Source organism: Oncorhynchus keta, unplaced genomic scaffold (genome assembly GCF_023373465.1).
Source record: "Oncorhynchus keta strain PuntledgeMale-10-30-2019 unplaced genomic scaffold, Oket_V2 Un_contig_7909_pilon_pilon, whole genome shotgun sequence".
Taxonomy (NCBI): Eukaryota; Metazoa; Chordata; class Actinopteri; order Salmoniformes; family Salmonidae; genus Oncorhynchus; species Oncorhynchus keta.
In genome coordinates, this window is record NW_026289748.1 from 76666 (window position 1) to 97972 (window position 21307).

At 51.3% G+C, this 21307-nt stretch overlaps 1 protein-coding gene across 3 annotated transcripts; it reads right to left on the minus strand.

Moving 5' to 3' along the window:
* Positions 1-206: 206 nt before the first annotated feature.
* Positions 207-20122, minus strand: LOC127926602 (LIM domain only protein 7-like). 3 transcript variants are annotated; one of them, XM_052512035.1, is made up of 11 exons: positions 19650-20117; positions 16745-16770; positions 16523-16630; positions 14459-14826; positions 12863-12907; positions 12086-12141; positions 11107-11290; positions 8843-9103; positions 4534-4642; positions 2123-2225; positions 207-1015 (listed from the first exon to the last, which is right to left on the minus strand). In XM_052512035.1, the coding sequence occupies exons 1-11, from the start codon at positions 19816-19818 to the stop codon at positions 993-995; spliced, it is 1452 nt and encodes a 483-aa protein (XP_052367995.1). In that variant the 5' UTR covers positions 19819-20117; the 3' UTR covers positions 207-992. The 3 variants fall into 3 exon arrangements, with proteins under 3 accessions (XP_052367995.1, XP_052367993.1, XP_052367994.1); XM_052512033.1 differs by lacking the exon at positions 4534-4642 and having other exon boundaries at positions 19650-20120; XM_052512034.1 differs by lacking the exons at positions 4534-4642; positions 12863-12907 and having other exon boundaries at positions 19650-20122.
* Between the last annotated feature and the right edge of the window lie 1185 nt (positions 20123-21307).

Here is a 21307-nt window from a genome sequence, read left to right on the forward strand (position 1 = left end):
CCGCAGAGTTTCAGTGACGTGACCATAAACATGTGAGAAGTCCTTTTTCTAACACTCGTTTGAGCTACTAATATTTTAGTCATCTCAAAAAATGAAAAATACAAAAATAAATCTTAACATATTTCAACAAACAAAAGAATACAATCTAACTATTTAAGAAAAAACTCATTTACTTCATCAACAAGAAAAAACAATAGAGAAGTATCTCCAATACAACACTCACATTTATTAGATTCATTTAATAGAGCCTCATTTATCAATTTACTTCATCAACAAGAAAAAAACAAATCCCAAGTACAACTGTGATTTAAAACTCCCTTATAGCTCTTAACTACACGTGTCCAGCTATTGTTGTGGATAGCCATCGATTGCATATTAAAAGCTACGGACAAGTAGAGTAGTTAATTAACTAGGAAGAACGCCAAAACTACATCTTAGTCAGAGACATAAGGTATGTGGACATGTACAGTAGTTAATTATCTAGGAAGAACACCAAAACTACATCTTAGTCAGAGACATAAGGTATGTGGACATGTACAGTAGTTAATTATCTAGGAAGAACACCAAAACTGCATCTTAGTCAGAGACATAAGGTATGTGGACATGTATAGTAGTTAATTATCTAGGAAGAACAACAAAACTGCATCTTAGTCAGAGACATAGGGTATGTGGACATGTATAGTAGTTAATTATCTAGGAAGAACACCAAAACTGAATCTTTGAGACATGTCCCAAACTGCCCCCTATTCCCTACATAATGCACTACTTTTGACCAGAGCCCTATGGGTAGTAGTGCACTATGTAGGGAACAGCAAGCCATTTGAGTCACAAGCCAATAGTATAAATCGGTACATTGTTCCCTAAAAGAAAGGTCAACCAGCTCTAAATACGTGGTCAACACGAGGTCATAGTCAAGATCTCCACCGTCATGTTTGAGGTTGATGTCGCCCCTCGTCGTCGTCTCTTCCTCAATCTGCTGCAATGCATTCTGGTCACAGGGAGGTGGCAAGGTGGGCTGAAAGGTTGATAGAGAACATCTGATTATGTCTGATCTAATAAAAACATCTGATGTAGTAATGACACATCATCTAATTACAGAGTACATGGACAGGACTTCCAAAATGGCAGTCCCACCTTCTCTCCAAATAGACATTCATCATATTCATGTCAGGTATGTTCTCATTAAAAAGGTGCAGGGACCGAGCCGGTGGATCAGTAGAACGGGCCAGCAGAGTAAAATGAGGTGCAGGGACCGACAGAGCAGGTGGACCAGTAGAACGGGCCAGCAGAGTAAAATGAGGTGCAACGACAGAGCAGGTGGACCAGTAGAACGGGCCAGCAGAGTAAAATGAGGTGCAGGGAACGACAGAGCAGGTGGACCAGTAGAACGGGCCAGCAGAGTAAAATGAGGTGCAACGACCGACAGAGCAGGTGGACCAGTAGAACGGGCCAGCAGAGTAAAATGAGGTGCAACGACAGAGCAGGTGGACCAGTAGAACGGGCCAGCAGAGTAAAATGAGGTGCAGGGACCGACAGAGCAGGTGGACCAGTAGAACGGGCCAGCAGAGTAAAATGAGGTGCAGGGACCGACAGAGCAGGTGGATCAGTAGAACGGGCCAGCAGAGTAAAATGAGGTGCAGGGACCGACAGAGCAGGTGGACCAGTAGAACGGGCCAGCAGAGTAAAATGAGGTGCAACGACAGAGCAGGTGGACCAGTAGAACGGGCCAGCAGAGTAAAATGAGGTGCAACGACAGAGCAGGTGGACCAGTAGAACGGGCCAGCAGAGTAAAATGAGGTGCAACGACAGAGCAGGTGGACCAGTAGAACGGGCCAGCAGAGTAAAATGAGGTGCAACGACAGAGCAGGTGGACCAGTAGAACGGGCCAGCAGAGTAAAATGAGGTGCAACGACAGAGCTGGTGGACCAGTAGAACGGGCCAGCAGAGTAAAATGAGGTGCAACGACAGAGCAGGTGGACCAGTAGAACGGGCCAGCAGAGTAAAATGAGGTGCAGGGACCGACAGAGCAGGTGGACCAGTAGAACGGGCCAGCAGGGTAAAATGACCTGGATTCATGGGGGATTCTTATCGGACTCCTTTAGGTTCTGTAGAAATGACTTACACTTGAGTCGGATGTAGCAGGGGTCACAGTAAGGCTTCCCGTTGCTGATTCTGATCTGGGCTCTGACCTCTGACCCTCCAAGTCGGCACCTGCAGTCCACACACTGAGGGAGAGGAGAAGACGGACTGAATCAGGAGAATCAACTAAAACACTGATTAGCATCATTCAACCAGTGATTACCAGCCCTACCACCGCGGGAGGAGCGAGTTAGCATTACCAGCCCTACCACCGTGGAGAGAGAGAGAGAGTTAGCATTATCAGCCCTACCACCGTGGAGAGAGAGTTAGCATTACCAGCCCTACCACCGCAGGAGGAGAGTTAGCATTACCAGCCCTACCACCATGGAGAGAGTTAGCATTACCAGCCCTACCACCGTGAGAGAGAGAGAGAGAGTTAGCATTACCATCCCTACCACCGTGGAGGAGAGAGTTAGCATTACCATCCCTACCACCGTGGAGGAGAGAGTTAGCATTACCAGCCCTACCACCATGTGGAGAGAGAGAGAGTTAGCATTACCAGCCCTACCACCATGTGGAGAGAGAGAGAGTTAGCATTACCAGCCCTACCACCATGTGGAGAGAGAGAGAGAGTTAGCATTACCAGCCCTACCACCATGTGGAGAGAGAGAGAGAGTTAGCATTACCAGCCCTACCACCATGTGGAGAGAGAGAGAGTTAGCATTACCAGCCCTACCACCGCGGGAGGAGAGAGAGTTAGCATTACCAGCCCTACCACCATGTGGCGAGAGAGAGTTAGCATTACCAGCCCTACCACCATGTGGCGAGAGAGAGTTAGCATTACCAGCCCTACCACCGTGGAGAGAGAGAGTTAGCATTACCAGCCCTACCACCGTGGAGAGAGAGAGTTAGCATTACCAGCCCTACCACCATGTGGAGAGAGAGAGAGTTAGCATTACCAGCCCTACCACCATGTGGAGAGAGAGTTAGCATTACCAGCCCTACCACCATGTGGCGAGAGAGAGTTAGCATTACCAGCCCTACCACCATGTGAGAGAGAGAGAGAGTTAGCATTACCAGCCCTACCACCATGTGGAGAGAGAGAGAGTTAGCATTACCAGCCCTACCACCATGTGGAGAGAGAGAGAGAGAGAGAGAGTTAGCATTACCAGCCCTACCACCATGTGGAGAGAGAGAGTTAGCATTACCAGCCCTACCACCATGTGGAGAGAGAGAGAGTTAGCATTACCAGCCCTACCACCGCGGGAGGAGAGAGAGTTAGCATTACCAGCCCTACCACCATGTGGCGAGAGAGAGTTAGCATTACCAGCCCTACCACCATGTGGCGAGAGAGAGTTAGCATTATCAGCCCTACCACCGCGGGAGGAGAGAGAGTTAGCATTACCAGCCCTACCACCGTGAGAGAGAGAGAGAGTTAGCATTACCAGCCCTACCACCATGTGAGAGAGAGAGTTAGCATTACCAGCCCTACCACCATGTGGAGAGAGAGTTAGCATTACCAGCCCTACCACCATGTGGAGAGAGAGAGTTAGCATTACCAGCATGAGCTAATGGGCTCTGTAGCTGAGCTGACTGACTGACTGACTTCACCTGGGCTCTGTAGCTGACTGACTGGCTTCACCTGGGCTCAGTAGCTGACTGACTGGCTTCACCTGGGCTCAGTAGCTGACTGACTGGCTTCACCTGGGCTCTGTAGCTGACTGACTGACTGGCTTCACCTGGGCTCAGTAGCTGACTGACTGACTGGCTTCACCTGGGCTCAGTAGCTGACTGACTGACTGGCTTCACCTGGGCTCAGTAGCTGACTGACTGACTGGCTTCACCTGGGCTCAGTAGCTGACTGACTGACTGGCTTCACCTGGGCTCAGTAGCTGACTGACTGACTGGCTTCACCTGGGCTCAGTAGCTGACTGACTGACTGGCTTCACCTGGGCTCTGTAGCTGACTGACTGGCTTCACCTGGGCTCTGTAGCTGACTGACTGGCTTCACCTGGGCTCTGTAGCTGACTGACTGGCTTCACCTGGGCTCTGTAGCTGACTGACTGGCTTCACCTGGGCTCTGTAGCTGACTGACTGGCTTCACCTGGGCTCTGTAGCTGACTGACTGGCTTCACCTGGGCTCTGTAGCTGACTGACTGGCTTCACCTGGGCTCTGTAGCTGACTGACTGGCTTCACCTGGGCTCTGTAGCTGACTGACTGGCTTCACCTGGGCTCTGTAGCTGACTGACTGGCTTCACCTGGGCTCTGTAGCTGACTGACTGGCTTCACCTGGGCTCTGTAGCTGACTGACTGGCTTCACCTGGGCTCTGTAGCTGACTGACTGGCTTCACCTGGGCTCTGTAGCTGACTGTGAAGGGTGATGTAGTGTGCTGACAGGTTTTGTAGAGGACCTCTCCTCCAACCAGGTGAATGGAGGTCCAGACCAGACTCACCTGAAAACAGGCCAGATGGAAGCAGAGGTTCAGGGTCTCAATGACCATGGCAGCCCCTCTGCCCATAGGACACACACACACTGAACACACCTGACGAGAAGTCAGCACTCTGGAGGGAGAGAGGGAACACACGGGATGAGAGGGGGATCAGACTGATCCACAAAGTCTGGGGTAAGATGAGAGGGGATGACTGACTGATCCACAAGGTCTGGGGGTAAGATGAGAGGGGGATCAGACTGATCCACAAGGTCTGGGGGTAAGATGAGAGGGGATCAGACTGATCCACAAGGTCTGGGGGTAAGATGAGAGGGGGATGACTGACTGATCCACAAGGTCTGGGGGTAAGATGAGAGGGGGATCAGACTGATCCACAAGGTCTGGGGGTAAGATGAGAGGGGATCAGACTGATCCACAAGGTCTGGGGGTAAGATGAGAGGGGGATGACTGACTGATCCACAAGGTCTGGGGTAAGATGAGAGGGGGATGACTGACTGATCCACAAGGTCTGGGGGTAAGATGAGAGGGGATGACTGACTGATCCACAAGGTCTGGGGGTAAGATGAGAGGGGGATCAGACTGATCCACAAGGTCTGGGGGTAAGATGAGAGGGGATCAGACCGATCCACAAGGTCTGGGGGTAAGATGAGAGGGGATCAGAGGGACCAGACTGATCCACAAGGTCTGGGGGTAAGATGAGAGGGGGATCAGAGGGACCAGACTGATCCACAAGGTCTGGGGGTAAGATGAGAGGGGGATGACTGACTGATCCACAAGGTCTGGGGGTAAGATGAGAGGGGGATCAGACTGATCCACAAGGTCTGGGGTAAGATGAGAGGGGGATCAGACTGATCCACAAGGTCTGGGGGTAAGATGAGAGGGGGATCAGACTGATCCACAAGGTCTGGGGGTAAGATGAGAGGGGGATGACTGACTGATCCACAAGGTCTGGGGTAAGATGAGAGGGGGATGACTGACTGATCCACAAGGTCTGGGGGTAAGATGAGAGGGGGATCAGACTGATCCACAAGGTCTGGGGTAAGATGAGAGGGGGACCAGACTGATCCACAAGGTCTGGGGGTAAGATGAGAGGGGGGACCAGACTGATCCACAAGGTCTGGGGGTAAGATGAGAGGGGACCAGACTGATCCACAAGGTCTGGGGGTAAGATGAGAGGGGATCAGACCGATCCACAAGGTCTGGAGGTAAGATGAGAGGGGGATCAGAGGGACCAGACTGATCCACAAGGTCTGGGGGTAAGATGAGAGGGGGACCAGACTGATCCACAAGGTCTGGGGGTAAGATGAGAGGGGGACCAGACTGATCCACAAGGTCTGGGGGTAAGATGAGAGGGGGATCAGACTGATCCACAAGGTCTGGGGAACATCCATTGAATGCCTTGGTATACGGCTGGACGATGAGTTTCAAGTTCACCACGAAGATAAAAACTGAAATTGGCTTTTTTATTTTCACAAAGTCCCTTGTATTATGATGACTTATTGTATTTGCATGAAGCCCGTTCTCTGTTCCAGAGACTGTTTATCATGCATTCATCCTCGTTACCAATGCTCTCATTCTCCTCTCAGGGATCAGACTGTATGAGGAGACGACAGCACTGAAACTCAAAGATGGTGGATTTGGAAAGTGTTCACCCCCCCCTCGACTTCATCCACATTCTGTTACATTACAGCCTGCCAACATGATTTCTTCCTCAATCTAATCACAAGACCCCATAGTGACATCACAAGACCCCATAGTGACATCACAAGACCCCATAGTGACAAAGGGAACACAAGTTTTTAGACACTTTACGAACACAGAAACACCTTATTTACAGAAGTATTCAGACAATTTGCTATGAGACTTGAAATTTATCTCAGGTGCATCCTGTTTCTATTGATCATCCTAAAGATCTGTCTACAAGTTGATTGGAAGTTCACCTGTGGTAAATTAAATAGATTGGACATGATTTGGAAAGACACCTGTCTATAAGGTCAGAGCAAAAATCAATCCATGAGGTCAAAGGAATTGTCCGTAGAGCTCGGGACAGGATTGTGTCGAGGCACAGATCTGGGGAAGGGTACCCACAAATTCTGCAGCATTGAAGGTCCCCAAGAACACAGTGGCCTCCATCATTCTTAAATGGAAGAAGTTTGGAACCACCAAGACTCTTCCAAGAGCTGGGCGCCCGGCCAAATTGAGCAATCGGGGGAGAAGGGCCTTGGTCAGGGAGGTGACCAAGAACCAGATGGTCAATCTGACAGAGCTCCAGAGTTTCTCTGTGGAAATGGTTGTCCTTCTGGAAGGTTCTCCCATCTCTGCAGCACTCCACCAATCAGGCCTCTATGGTAGAATGGCCAGACAGAAGCCACTCCTCAGTGAAAGGCCTGCTTGGAGTTTGCCAAAAGGCACCTAAAGGACTCTGACCATGAGAAACAAGATTCTCTGGTCTGATGAAACCAAGATTGAACTATTTGGCCTGAATGCCAAGCGTCACATCTGTAGGAAACCTGGCACCGTCCCTACAGTGAAGCTTGGTGGTGGCAGCATCACGTCCGTAGGAAACCTGGCACCGTCCCTACGGCGAAGCTTGGTGGTGGCAGCATCACGTCCGTAGGAAACCTGGCACCGTCCCTACGGCGAAGCTTGGTGGTGGCAGCATCACGTCCGTAGGAAACCTGGCACCGTCCCTACGGCGAAGCTTGGTGGTGGCAGCATCACGTCCGTAGGAAACCTGGCACCGTCCCTACAGTGAAGCTTGGTGGTGGCAGCATCACGTCCGTAGGAAACCTGGCACCGTCCCTACAGTGAAGCTTGGTGGTGGCAGCATCACGTCCGTAGGAAACCTGGCACCGTCCCTACGGCGAAGCTTGGTGGTGGCAGCATCACGTCCGTAGGAAACCTGGCACCGTCCCTACAGTGAAGCATTGTGGTGGCAGCATCACGTCTGTAGGAAACCTGGCACCGTCCCTACAGTGAAGCTTGGTGGTGGCAGCATCACGTCCGTAGGAAACCTGGCACCGTCCCTACAGTGAAGCTTGGTGGTGGCAGCATCACGTCCGTAGGAAACCTGGCACCGTCCCTACGGCGAAGCTTGGTGGTGGCAGCATCACGTCTGTAGGAAACCTGGCACCGTCCCTACAGTGAAGCATTGGTGGTGGCAGCATCACGTCCGTAGGAAACCTGGCACAGTCCCTACGGCGAAGCTTGGTGGTGGCAGCATCAGGTCCGTAGGAAACCTGGCACCGTCCCTACGGCGAAGCTTGGTGGTGGTAGCATCACGTCCGTAGGGAAACCTGGCACCGTCCCTACAGTGAAGCATTGGTGGTGGCAGCATCACGTCCGTAGGGAAACCTGGCACCGTCCCTACAGCGAAGCTTGGTGGTGGTAGCATCACGTCCGTAGGAAACCTGGCACCGTCCCTACGGCGAAGCTTGGTGGTGGCAGCATCACGTCCGTAGGAAACCTGGCACCGTCCCTACAGTGAAGCTTGGTGGTGGCAGCATCACGTCCGTAGGAAACCTGGCACCGTCCCTACGGCGAAGCTTGGTGGTGGCAGCATCACGTCCGTAGGAAACCTGGCACCGTCCCTACGGCGAAGCTTGGTGGTGGCAGCATCATGCTGAGGGGATGTTTTTCAACGGCAGGGACTAGGAGACCTGTCTGGATCGAGGGAAAGATGAACGGAGCGAAGTGCTCAGGACCTCTGACTGTAGTTAAAGTTCACACAGCCAAGACAACACAGCAGTGGCTTCGGGACAGCTCTCTCGTCATACCCAAGAAGACTTGAGGCTGTAATCGCTGCCAAAGATGCCTTCAACAATGTCCTGATTAAAGGGTCTGAATACTTAGGTAAATGTGTAATCTTTAATAAACGTTCAAAATTTTTTTGTCATTATGGGGTATTGTGATGTCATTATGGGTTATTGTGATGTCATTATGGGTTATTGTGATGTCATTATGGGGTATTGTGATGTCATTATGGGGTATTGTGATGTCATTATGGGGTATTGTGATGTCATTATGGGGTATTGTGATGTCATTATGGGGTATTGTGATGTCATTATGGGGTATTGTGATGTCATTATGGGGTATTGTGATGTCATTATGGGGTATTGTGATGTCATTATGGGGTATTGTGATGTCATTATGGGGTATTGTGTGTAGATTGATGAGGGGGGATTAGAAAAAACGATTTCATCCATTTTTGAACAAGGCTGTAATGTAACAAAGTCAAGGGCTCTGATCTGAACGCTTTCAAAATGCACTGTACATTTTAAACATACAACACAAGCCCTGATTGGTCCATTACCGGTGGTGCTGCTGTGAGACTGGTCGTGATTCGCCGGTGGCGGGTTCCTCTCCGGTGTTGGGCGGGGGAAGATGTGCTGAAGGGGCGGGGCCAGGTAGGGCTGTGCTTCTGGGTCCCGTTGGAGTGACCCCCAGGGCCACACCCATGCTGTGCCGGGAGGAGGGGGGGCGGTACGGGGCGGAGAAACCCAGGGAGGAGTGGGGGCATTGGGGGTTAGAGAGCAGGGTGGTGGAAGAGGGAAGGTTGTCCAGAGAGTCGTACCTGTCGAGAAGACAGATGGAGAGGTCAGATAAGAGGTCACGTAGAGAGAGGAACGGTCCAAATGACCCACCCCTTCCCCCTCCTCATAGGCCCTCGCTGGTTAATGGGTAGACAACCCCTCCTACCTCCTCCGGTTAATGGGTAGACAACCCCTCCTACCTCCGGTTAATGGGTAGACAACCCCCTCCTACCTCCGGTTAATGGGTAGACAACCCCCTCCTACCTCCGGTTAATGGGTAGACAACCCCCTCCTACCTCCGGTTAATGGGTAGACAACCCCTCCTACCTCCGGTTAATGGGTAGACAACCCCTCCTACCTCCGGTTAATGGGTAGACAACCCCCTCCTACCTCCGGTTAATGGGTAGACAACCCCTCCTACCTCCGGTTAATGGGTAGACAACCCCTCCTACCTCCGGTTAATGGGTAGACAACCCCTCCTACCTCCGGTTAATGGGTAGACAACCCCCTCCTACCTCCGGTTAATGGGTAGACAACCCCCTCCTACCTCCGGTTAATGGGTAGACAACCCCCTCCTACCTCCGGTTAATGGGTAGACAACCCCCTCCTACCTCCGGTTAATGGGTAGACAACCCCCTCCTACCTCCGGTTAATGGGTAGACAACCCCCTCCTACCTCCGGTTAATGGGTAGACAACCCCCTCCTACCTCCGGTTAATGGGTAGACAACCCCCTCCTACCTCCGGTTAATGGGTAGACAACCCCCTCCTACCTCCGGTTAATGGGTAGACAACCCCCTCCTACCTCCGGTTAATGGGTAGACAACCCCCTCCTACCTCTGGTTAATGGGTAGACAACCCCCTCCTACCTCTGGTTAATGGGTAGACAACCCCCTCCTACCTCTGGTTAATGGGTAGACAACCCCCCCCTCCTACGAGGCCCTCGCTGGTTAATGGGTAGACAACCCCCCCCCTCCTACCTCCTCAGAGGCCCTCGCTGGTTAATGGGTAGACAACCCCCTCCTACCTCCGGTTAATGGGTAGACAACCCCCTCCTACCTCTGGTTAATGGGTAGACAACCCCCTCCTACCTCTGGTTAATGGGTAGACAACCCCCTCCTACCTCTGGTTAATGGGTAGACAACCCCCTCCTACCTCTGGTTAATGGGTAGACAACCCCCTCCTACCTCTGGTTAATGGGTAGACAACCCCCTCCTACCTCCGGTTAATGGGTAGACAACCCCCCCCTCCTACGAGGCCCTCGCTGGTTAATGGGTAGACAACCCCCCTCCTACCTCCTCAGAGGCCTCGCTGGTTAATGGGTAGACAACCCCCCCTTCCTACCTCCTCATAGGCCCTCGCTGGTTAATGTGTTGACAACCCCCTCCTACCCTCCTCCTATAGGCCCTCGCTGGTTAATGTGTTGACCCCCCTCCTACCTCTGGTTAATGTGTTGACCCCCCTCCTACCTCTGGTTAATGTGTTGACCCCCCCTCTGGTTAATGTGTTGACTCCCCCTCCTACCTCTGGTTAATGTGTTGACTCCCCCTCCTACCTCTGGTTAATGTGTTGACCCCCCTCCTACCTCTGGTTAATGTTGACCCCCCCCCTCCTACCTCTGGTTAATGTGTTGACCCCCTCCTACCTCTGGTTAATGTGTTGACCCCCCCCCCCTCCTACCTCTGGTTAATGTGTTGACCCCCCTCCTACCTCTGGTTAATGTGTTGACTCCCCCCCCCTCTGGTTAATGTGTTGACTCCCCCTCCTACCTCTGGTTAATGTGTTGACCCCCCCTCCTACCTCTGGTTAATGTGTTGACCCCCTCCTACCTCTGGTTAATGTGTTGACCCCCCTCCTCTGGTTAATGTGTTGACCCCCCTCTGGTTAATGTGTTGACCCCCCCTCTGGTTAATGTGTTGACCCCCCCTCTGGTTAATGTGTTGACCCCCCCCCTCTGGTTAATGTGTTGACCCCCCTCCTACCTCTGGTTAATGTGTTGACCACCCCCTCCTACCTCTGGTTAATGTGTTGACCACCCCCTCCTACCTCCTCAGAGGCCCTCTCCGGTTGGTTGGTTGTTTGTTGTCAGAGGTTGAGCGTTGTCGTATCCAGCTGTTGTCGGTCAGCAGAGCCGTCCTCTTCCTCATCTCGTCCAGGATCTGCTGCCTCTCAGCCTCTACTAACGACATGCTCTGAGGAGGCTTCCTCCTCGCGACCTCCCTGGTAGCGCCTAATAACCAACCAGAAAGCAGAGTCACGACAGTATAACCAATCATAGTTCGTACAGAAAGACCAATAAAAAAAGGACAGTCACTTGAGCATTGTCCAATGAGTGAACAATATTATTCCAACGACCAATAGGTGAAAACAAACCCCTCTATCACAACACAGAAAGGTGAGGAGTCATTACCCACCCCATCCCTGTCTCCCTGGGCCTCAGCTAAATGAGAGGACTGGTTCGAGTCATTACACCCCCTCCCCCTCCCCTGGGCTAAATGAGAGGACTGGTTCGAGTCATTACACCCCCCTCCCCCCTCCCCCTGGGTTAAATGAGAGGACTGGTTCGAGTCATTACACCCCCTCCCCCGGCTAAATGAGAGGACTGGTTCGAGTCATTACACCCCCCTCCCCTGGGCTAAATGAGAGGACTGGTTCGAGTCATTACACCCCCTCCCCTGGGCTAAATGAGAGGACTGGTTCGAGTCATTACACCCCCCTCCCCTGGGCTAAATGAGAGGACTGGTTAGAGTCATTACCCACCCCCTGGGCTTCAGCTACATGAGAGGACTGGTTAGAGTCACACCCCCCGGGCCTCAGCTTAATGAGGCCTGGTTAGAGTCACCCCTGGGCCTCAGCTTAATGAGGCCTGGTTAGAGTCATTACCCACCCTGTCTCCCTGGGCCTCAGCTAAATGAGGCCTGGTTAGATTTGACCAACATGGTGTAAAGTGCATCAACATCAAGGCTGGGTTTGGAATGGGGAACCCACTCATTAAACAGAGGGACAGTCAACAGCAGAGTCTGACCTTTCACCTCCTGTCTGTGGAAACCCTCCAACGATGGGGAGGACTTGGATTTCATCCTGATCAACAAACACAAGTCAGGTTATACAAGGCAACACCCTGCAGTACTCACACACAAGACAACACCCTGCAGTACACACACACACACACACACAAGACCCTGCAGTACTCACAAGACCCTGCAGTACTCACACACAAGACCCTGCAGTACTCACACAAGACCCTGCAGTACTCACACACAAGACCCTGCAGTACTCACACACAAGACCCTGCAGTACTCACACAAGACCCTGCAGTACTCACACACAAGACCCTGCAGTACTCACACAAGACCCTGCAGTACTCACACACAAGACCCTGCAGTACTCACACACAAGACCCTGCAGTACTCACACACAAGACAACACCCTGCAGTACTCACACACAAGACAACACCCTGCAGTACTCACACACAAGACAACACCCTGCAGTACTCACACACAAGACAACACCCTGCAGTACTCACACACACACACCACACCCTGCAGTACTCACCACACACACACACACACCACACCCTGCAGTACTCACACACACACCACACCCTGCAGTACTCACACACACACACCACACCCTGCAGTACTCACACACAAGACAACACCCTGCAGTACTCACATACAAACACTGAGCACAACTAGTCATACAAATATCACACGATTCATTTACAGTTTGTCATCACAAAGGTGCACTCCCAAGCCCCCTAGCTTGGTGAAATCATAGGAGTCTCTAGTACTGACTGACCTGTCAGCTATAGATAGCTGGGTGAAACCATAGGAGTCCCCAGACCTGGAGGCAGAGGCAGCAGAGGAGGCAGCCAGGACAGGGCGAGAGGGCAGAGCGAGGGGACAGGACACAGGGCGAGAGGACAGAGCGAGAGGACAGGACACAGAGCGAGAGGACAGGGCGAGAGGACAGGGCGAGAGGACAGGGCGAGAGGACAGGGCGAGAGGACAGGGCGAGAGGACAGGGCGAGAGGACAGGGCGAGAGGGACAGAGCGAGAGGACAGAGCGAGAGGACAGAGCGAGAGGACAGGGCGAGAGGACAGAGCGAGAGGACAGGACACAGGGCGAGAGGACAGAGCGAGAGGACAGGACACAGGGCGAGAGGACAGAGCGAGAGGACAGGACACAGGCGAGAGGACAGGGGCGAGAGGACAGAGCGAGAGGACAGGACACAGGGCGAGGAGGACAGGGCGAGAGGACAGAGCGAGAGGACAGGACACAGGGCGAGAGGACAGGGCGAGAGGACAGAGCGAGAGGACAGGGCGAGAGGACAGGGCGAGAGGACAGAGCGAGAGGACAGGACACAGGGCGAGAGGACAGGGCGAGAGGACAGAGCGAGAGGACAGGACACAGGGCGAGAGGACAGAGCGAGAGGACAGAGCGAGAGGACAGGGCGAGAGGACAGGGCGAGAGGACAGGGCGAGAGGACAGGGCGAGAGGACAGGGGGAGAGGACAGGACACAGGGCGAGAGGACAGAGCGAGAGGACAGGACACAGGGCGAGAGGACAGAGCGAGAGGACAGGACACAGGGCGGGGAGAGGACAGGACACAGGGCGAGAGGACAGGACACAGGGCGAGAGGACACAGGGCGAGAGGACACAGGGCGAGAGGACAGGACACAGGGCGAGAGGACAGGACACAGGGCGAGAGGACAGGACACAGGGCGAGAGGACAGAGCGAGAGGACAGGACACAGGGCGAGAGGACAGAGCGAGAGGACAGGACACAGGGCGAGAGGACAGAGCGAGAGGACAGGACACAGGGCGAGAGGACAGAGCGAGAGGACAGGACACAGGGCGAGAGGGCAGAGCGAGAGGACAGGACACAGGGCGAGAGGGCAGAGCGAGAGGACAGGACACAGGGCGAGAGGGCAGAGCGAGAGGACAGGACACAGGGCGAGAGGACAGGACACAGGGCGAGAGGACAGGGCGAGAGGACAGGACACAGGGCGAGAGGACAGGACACAGGGCGAGAGGACAGGGCGAGAGGACAGGGCGAGAGGACAATCACAGCAGAGTCAATTTGCAGACAGCAGACAGCAACCAGCAAGGTTGTGACTGACTGGTCCACAAATCACCTTGAAATCATAAACTAGTCAATATTTGTAGATAAGTCAGCCACAATTTACTCACAATGCATCAAGGATTTGATTCTCTTGAACAGGGCAGTAAGTGCCACTGGGGAGAGGGACGCCTTTAAACATCACCAGAGCTAAATAATAATGTGGTCTTCCTCACCAATTATCTCCTTCTCCTTCTTTCAACCCACAATGCACTGGGCAGAGGGACGCCTTTAAACATCACCAGAGCTAAATAATAATGTGGTCTTCCTCACCAATTATCTCCTTCTGCCACTTCAGTCTCCTCTTCCAGGTTCCTCCCTTCTTGAGGACGAGGCTCCTCCCTTCTTCTCTCGTCAAAAACAACTTCCTTTTGATTGGATGCCACATGGGCAACAGAGGGCATGGGCTGGCTCAAGACTGGCTGAGGACTGGCAAGGCTAGCGATCCCATTGGTCATCTCTCCTGAGCTCTCCATGTTCGGTGTGGATGATTTGACACAAGGGACTACATATCCCACGATGCATCTGGACGGTAGAGGATCAGGGTTCACCTCAGCCTGCCTGTATCCCTCCACCCCTGCCTCCTCCTGGGCCTGTTGCCACTCAGCATCCAGTCTCTCCTGGTCCTGACGGTACTTCTCCTGTACAACATCACACAAGACAACCGTCCAATCAGCTTCCTCTGAGACGACGGGTAAGTTTAGCCCAAAATTGGTTATTTATCTTAACAGACATGGGGCACGAACAGGTCCAATGGAAGCAGCTCCACACTGAATCACTATAGTCAAAGCTAAGTGGGCATTTACTCAGTGTGGTTCCAGGCTAAGTGGGCATTTACTCAGTGTGGTTCCAGGCTAAGTGGGCATTTACTCAGTGTGGTTCCAGGCTAAGTGGGCATTTACTCAGTGTGGTTCCAGGCTAAGTGGGCATTTACTCAGTGTGGTTCCAGGCTAAGTGGGCATTTACTCAGTGTGGTTCCAGGCTAAGTGGGCATTTACTCAGTGTGGTTCCAGGCTAAGTGGGCATTTACTCAGTGTGGTTCCAGGCTAAGTGGGCATTTACTCAGTGTGGTTCCAGGCTAAGTGGGCATTTACTCAGTGTGGTTCCAGGCTAAGTGGGCATTTACTCAGTGTGGTTCCAGGCTAAGTGGGCATTTACTCAGTGTGGTTCCAGGCTAAGTGGGCATTTACTCAGTGTGGTTCCAGGCTAAGTGGGCATTTACTCAGTGTGGTTCCAGGCTAAGTGGGCATTTACTCAGTGTGGTTCCAGGCTAAGTGGGCATTTACTCAGTGTGGTTCCAGGCTAAGTGGGCATTTACTCAGTGTGGTTCCAGGCTAAGTGGGCATTTACTCAGTGTGGTTCCAGGCTAAGTGGGCATTTACTCAGTGTGGTTCCAGGCTAAGTGGGCATTTACTCAGTGTGGTTCCAGGCTAAGTGGGCATTTACTCAGTGTGGTTCCAGGCTAAGTGGGCATTTACTCAGTGTGGTTCCAGGCTAAGTGGGCATTTACTCAGTGTGGTTCCAGGCTAAGTGGGCTTTTACTCAGTGTGGTTCCAGGCTAAGTGGGCTTTAACTCAGTGTGGTTCCAGGCTAAGTGGGCTTTAACTCAGTGTGGTTCCAGGCTAAGTGGGCTTTAACTCAGTGTGGTTCCAGGCTAAGTGGGCTTTACTCAGTGTGGTTCCAGGCTAAGTGGGCTTTAACTCAGTGTGGTTCCAGGCTAAGTGGGCTTTAACTCAGTGTGGTTCCAGGCTAAGTGGGCTTTAACTCAGTGTGGTTCCAGGCTAAGTGGGCTTTAACTCAGTGTGGTTCCAGGCTAAGTGGCCTTTACTCAGTGTGGTTCCAGGCTAAGTGGGCTTTACTCAGTGTGGTTCCAGGCTAAGTGGGCTTTACTCAGTGTGGTTCCAGGCTAAGTGGGCTTTACTCAGTGTGGTTCCAGGCTAAGTGGGCTTTACTCAGTGTGGTTCCAGGCTAAGTGGGCTTTACTCAGTGTGGTTCCAGGCTAAGTGGGCTTTACTCAGTGTGGTTCCAGGCTAAGTGGGCTTTACTCAGTGTGGTTCCAGGCTAAGTGGGCTTTACTCAGTGTGGTTCCAGGCTAAGTGGGCATTTACTCAGTGTGGTTCCAGGCTAAGTGTGCTTTACTCAGTGTGGTTCCAGGCTAAGTGGGCTTTACTCAGTGTGGTTCCAGGCTAAGTGGGCTTTACTCAGTGTGGTTCCAGGCTAAGTGGGCATTTACTCAGTGTGGTTCCAGGCTAAGTGGTATTTGCTCAGTGTGGTTCCAGGCTAAGTGGTATTTGCTCAGTGTGGTTCCAGACTAAGAGGGATATATGTCTTCCTGACCTGTAGGAGGCGCTCCTGCTCCTCCTGCCACTTCTCCTGCCTCCTCCTCTCTTCCTCAGGGTCCCAGGACCAACTGGAGGGGGAGGTGCTGAGGGACGGCACCTGGAGCTGGAGGACATGCCAGAATATTACCCTTCACACACACCCCCCCCTCCCCCAATACTCAGTCACAACACACACCCTTAAGGGCCAGTGTTCCCCCATATTGTTTCTATGACTTACATCAGATATCGCCGACGCCGATCCTCCTAACAGAGAGAGAGAGAGGGGGAGGGGGGAGAGAGACAGAGGGGGAGAGAGAGGGGGGAGAGAGAGGGGAGAGAGTGTGTGTTAACAGTCGGCCAATGTGAGAATAAATGTTTGCCCAAATCGGGCTCACTTATAATATCACCACATTTATCATCATTCTATTTATGATTTAATCATAGAACACTGCAAACCAAGCACCCAATAGAGCCTTGTGAATGAATCAAGGAGCACTGCAAACCAATGACCCAATAGAGCCTTCTGGGTGAATCAGAGCACTGCAAACCAATGACCCAATAGAGCCTTCTGAATGAATCATAGAGCACTGCAAACCAATGACCCAATAGAGCCTTCTGAATGAATCAAGGAGCACTGCAAACCAAGGACCCAATAGAGCCTTTTGAATGAATCAAGGAGCACTGCAAACCAAGGACCCAATAGAGCCTTTTGGGTGAATCAGGGAGCACTGCAAACCAAGGACCCAATAGAGCCTTCTGAATGAATCAAGGAGCACTGCAAACCAAGGACCCAATAGAGCCTTTTGGGTGAATCAGGGAGCACTGCAAACCAAGGACCCAATAGAGCCTTTTGGGTGAATCAGGGAGCACTGCAAACCAATGACCCAATAGAGCCTTCTGAATGAATCAAGGAGCACTGCAAACCAAGGACCCAATAGAGCCTTTTGGGTGAATCAGGGAGCACTGCAAACCAATGACCCAATAGAGCCTTTTGGGTGAATCAGAGCACTGCAAACCAATGACCCAATAGAGCCTTCTGGGTGAATCAGAGAGCACTGCAAACCAAGGACCCAATAGAGCCTTTTGGGTGAATCAGGGAGCACTGCAAACCAATGACCCAATAGAGCCTTTTGGGTGAATCAGGGAGCACTGCAAACCAATGACCCAATAGAGCCTTTTGGGTGAATCAGAGCACTGCAAACCAATGACCCAATAGAGCCTTTTGGGTGAATCAGAGCACTGCAAACCAATGACCCAATAGAGCCTTTTGGGTGAATCAGAGCACTGCAAACCAATGACCCAATAGAGCCTTTTGGGTGAATCAGAGCACTGCAAACCAAGCACCCAATAGAGCCTTTTGGGTGAATCAGAGCACTGCAAACCAAGGACCCAATAGAGCCTTCTGAATGAATCAGGGAGCACTGCAAACCAAGCACCCAATAGAGCCTTCTGGGTGAATCAGAGAGCACTGCAAACCAATGACCCAATAGAGCCTTTTGGGTGAATCAGGGAGCACTGCAAACCAAGCGCCCAATAGAGCCTTCTGAATGAATCAGGGAGCACTGCAAACCAAGCGCCCAATAGAGCCTTCTGGGTGAATCAGAGAGCACTGCAAACCAATGACCCAATAGAGCCTTTTGGGTGAATCAGGGAGCACTGCAAACCAAGTGCCCAATAGAGCCTTCTGAATGAATCAAGGAGCACTGCAAACCAATGACCCAATAGAGCCTTTTGGGTGAATCAGGGAGCACTGCAAACTAATGACCCAATAGAGCCTTTTGGGTGAATCAGAGAGCACTGCAAACTAATGACCCAATAGAGCCTTCTGGGTGAATCAGGGAGCACTGCAAACTAATGACCCAATAGAGCCTTCTGGGTGAATCAGGGAGCACTGCAAACTAATGACCCAATAGAGCCTTTTGGGTGAATCAGAGCACTGCAAACCAAGCGCCCAATAGAGCCTTCTGGGTGAATCAGAGCACTGCAAACCAAGGACCCAATAGAGCCTTCTGAATGAATCAGAGCACTGCAAACCAATGACCCAATAGAGCCTTCTGAATGATCTCAAACCACAGCTCCAATCAGCTGACATTCACACACACTGACTAGGTAGTAATCAACGAATCCCAGAGCTACTTGGGAGTGATACTGGATACTGGAGTGTTGTTGCTTCAACTTCAGAGCACCGCACACACACACACTCACCACACAGGTAGACCATAGAGCTGACTCCTGGTGAGGCTGAGGGGAAAGAACTGCATTATGACACTGCCAGACCGGGGGTAACCCGGGGCCAGACCGGGGGTAACCCGGGGCCAGACCGGGGGTAACCCGGGGCCAGACCGGGGGTAACCCGGGGCCAGACCGGGGGTAACCCGGGGCCAGACCGGGGGTAACCCGGGGCCAGACCGGGGGTAACCCGGGGCCAGACCGGGGGTAACCCGGGGCCAGACCGGGGGTAACCCGGGGCCAGACCGGGGGTAACCCGGGGCCAGACCGGGGGTAACCCGGGGCCAGACCGGGGGTAACCCGGGGCCAGACCGGGGGTAACCCGGGGCCAGACGGGGTAACCAGGGACAGACGGGGTAACCGGGGGCCAGACGAGGGTAACCCGGGGCCAGACAGGGGTAACCCGGGGCCAGACGGGGTAACCGGGGCCAGACCAGGGACAGTAACCGGGACCCAGACGGGGTAACCGGGGGCCAGACCGGGGTAACCCAGGGACAGACCGGGGTAACCCGGGGACAGACGGGGTAACCAGGGACAGACGGGGTAACCAGGGACAGACGGGGTAACCAGGGACAGACGGGGTAACCAGGGACAGACTGGGGTAACCAGGAGAGGTCCCGTCTCCAGCTATAGATAAGGTCTATGTCCCCAACAAAACCATCTTTGTATTCCCAGTCATGTAAAAATCCATCGATTAGGGCCTAATGAATTTGATTTCCTTAAATGAACTAAAATCATTTGCGTTTCTATTTGAGTTAAATATATATATGAGCAGCAGATTCGAGGACAAACAAGCAAAGTTGATTTAATCTACAAAGCAAATGCATAAATGTCTTAATGACTAATGGAATATAAACCAACAAGCCCCAGCCAACAACAGAGCCTGGCGACAGACATTAACATCGACTGTTTACCTTCCTGATTAAAGAACTCTGCTCTCCTTTTCTGGGTTTTCAAAACAATCAGATCATGTTCTACACAGAGGGGAAACAGGAAGTGTGAAACAGGAAGTGAGAGAGTAACTGAGTTTCCGTAGAGTAACATCCAGGAAACTGAGAAAAACAAATAATAATCTTCAGTCATTTCAAAGATACATAGTCTTCAAAGTATTCATACTCCTGGACTTATTCCACATGTTGTCGTGTTACAGCCTGATACATAGTCTTCAAAGTATTCATACTCCTGGACTTATTCCACATGTTGTGTTACAGCCTGATACATAGTCTTCAAAGTATTCATACTCCTGGACTTATTCCACATGTTGTGTTACAGCCTGATACATAGTCTTCAAAGTATTCATACTCCTGGACTTATTCCACATGTTGTGTTACAGCCTGATACATAGTCTTCAAAGTATTCATACTCCTGGACTTATTCCACATGTTGTGTTACAGCCTGATACATAGTCTTCAAAGTATTCAAAGTATTCATACTCCTGGACTTATTCCACATGTTGTGTTACAGCCTGATACATAGTCTTCAAAGTATTCATACTCCTGGACTTATTCCACATGTTGTGTTACAGCCTGATACATAGTCTTCAAAGTATTCATACTCCTGGACTTATTCCACATGTTGTGTTACAGCCTGATACATAGTCTTCAAAGTATTCATACTCCTGGACTTATTCCACATGTTGTCGTGTTACAGCCTGATACATAGTCTTCAAAGTATTCATACTCCTGGACTTATTCCACATGTTGTGTTACAGCCTGATACATAGTCTTCAAAGTATTCATACTCCTGGACTTATTCCACATGTTGTCGTGTTACAGCCTGATACATAGTCTTCAAAGTATTCATACTCCTGGACTTATTCCACATGTTGTGTTACAGCCTGATACATAGTCTTCAAAGTATTCATACTCCTGGACTTATTCCACATGTTGTGTTACAGCCTGATACATCGTCTTCAAAGTATTCATACTCCTGGACTTATTCCACATGTTGTCGTGTTACAGCCTGATACATAGTCTTGACTAAATAGATCACACACACAACCCCATAATGCAGAAATCTAATGTCCGTAAGTATTCACACCCCTGAGTCAATTCATGTTAGAGAGTCACTTTAGGCAGCGATTACAGCTGTGAGTCTAAGAGATTTACACACTTGGATTTCACAATATATATATATATATATACATTATTTAAATTCAAGCTGGTTGTTGATCATTCCTAGACAATAATTTAAATATATATATATTTTCCAGCTGATTGAAGTCAAAACTTTAAGCTAGTCCAGAAGATTCCGTCTTGGTAAGCAACTCCAGTCTACATTTGGCCTTAGGTTATCGTCATGTGGAAAATTGTTCCTCTCCCAGTGTCTGGTGGAAGCAGACGATCAGCTGTCCCTCTCGGATTTTGCCTGTGCTTAAATAAAGCCCTTGCTGATGACAAACATACCCATAACATGATGCAGCCCCCTCTATGCTTGAAGATGTGGAGAGCGGAAGTCTGATGTGTCCCAAACATAACTTTGTATTCAGGACAATAAATTCATTATTTGTCGTCACATTTTTGTTGCATGTTTTAGATTATTTATTTTTATTCTATACCATCTATCCTTCTCT

Excerpts from the sequence above, each read along its gene's own strand:
- LOC127926602 (XM_052512033.1), bottom strand. The coding sequence starts at position 19,818 with ATGACTGAAGATTATTATTTGTTTTTCTCAGTTTCCTGGATGTTACTC. Across the intron at positions 16,771-19,649 it reads AGAGTTCTTTAATCAGGAAG|GAGGATCGGCGTCGGCGATA; the intron begins GTAAACAGTCGA and ends TCTCTCTGTTAG. Across the intron at positions 2,226-8,842 it reads GTCTCACAGCAGCACCACCG|TGTGTGGACTGCAGGTGCCG; the intron begins GTAATGGACCAA and ends CCTCTCCCTCAG.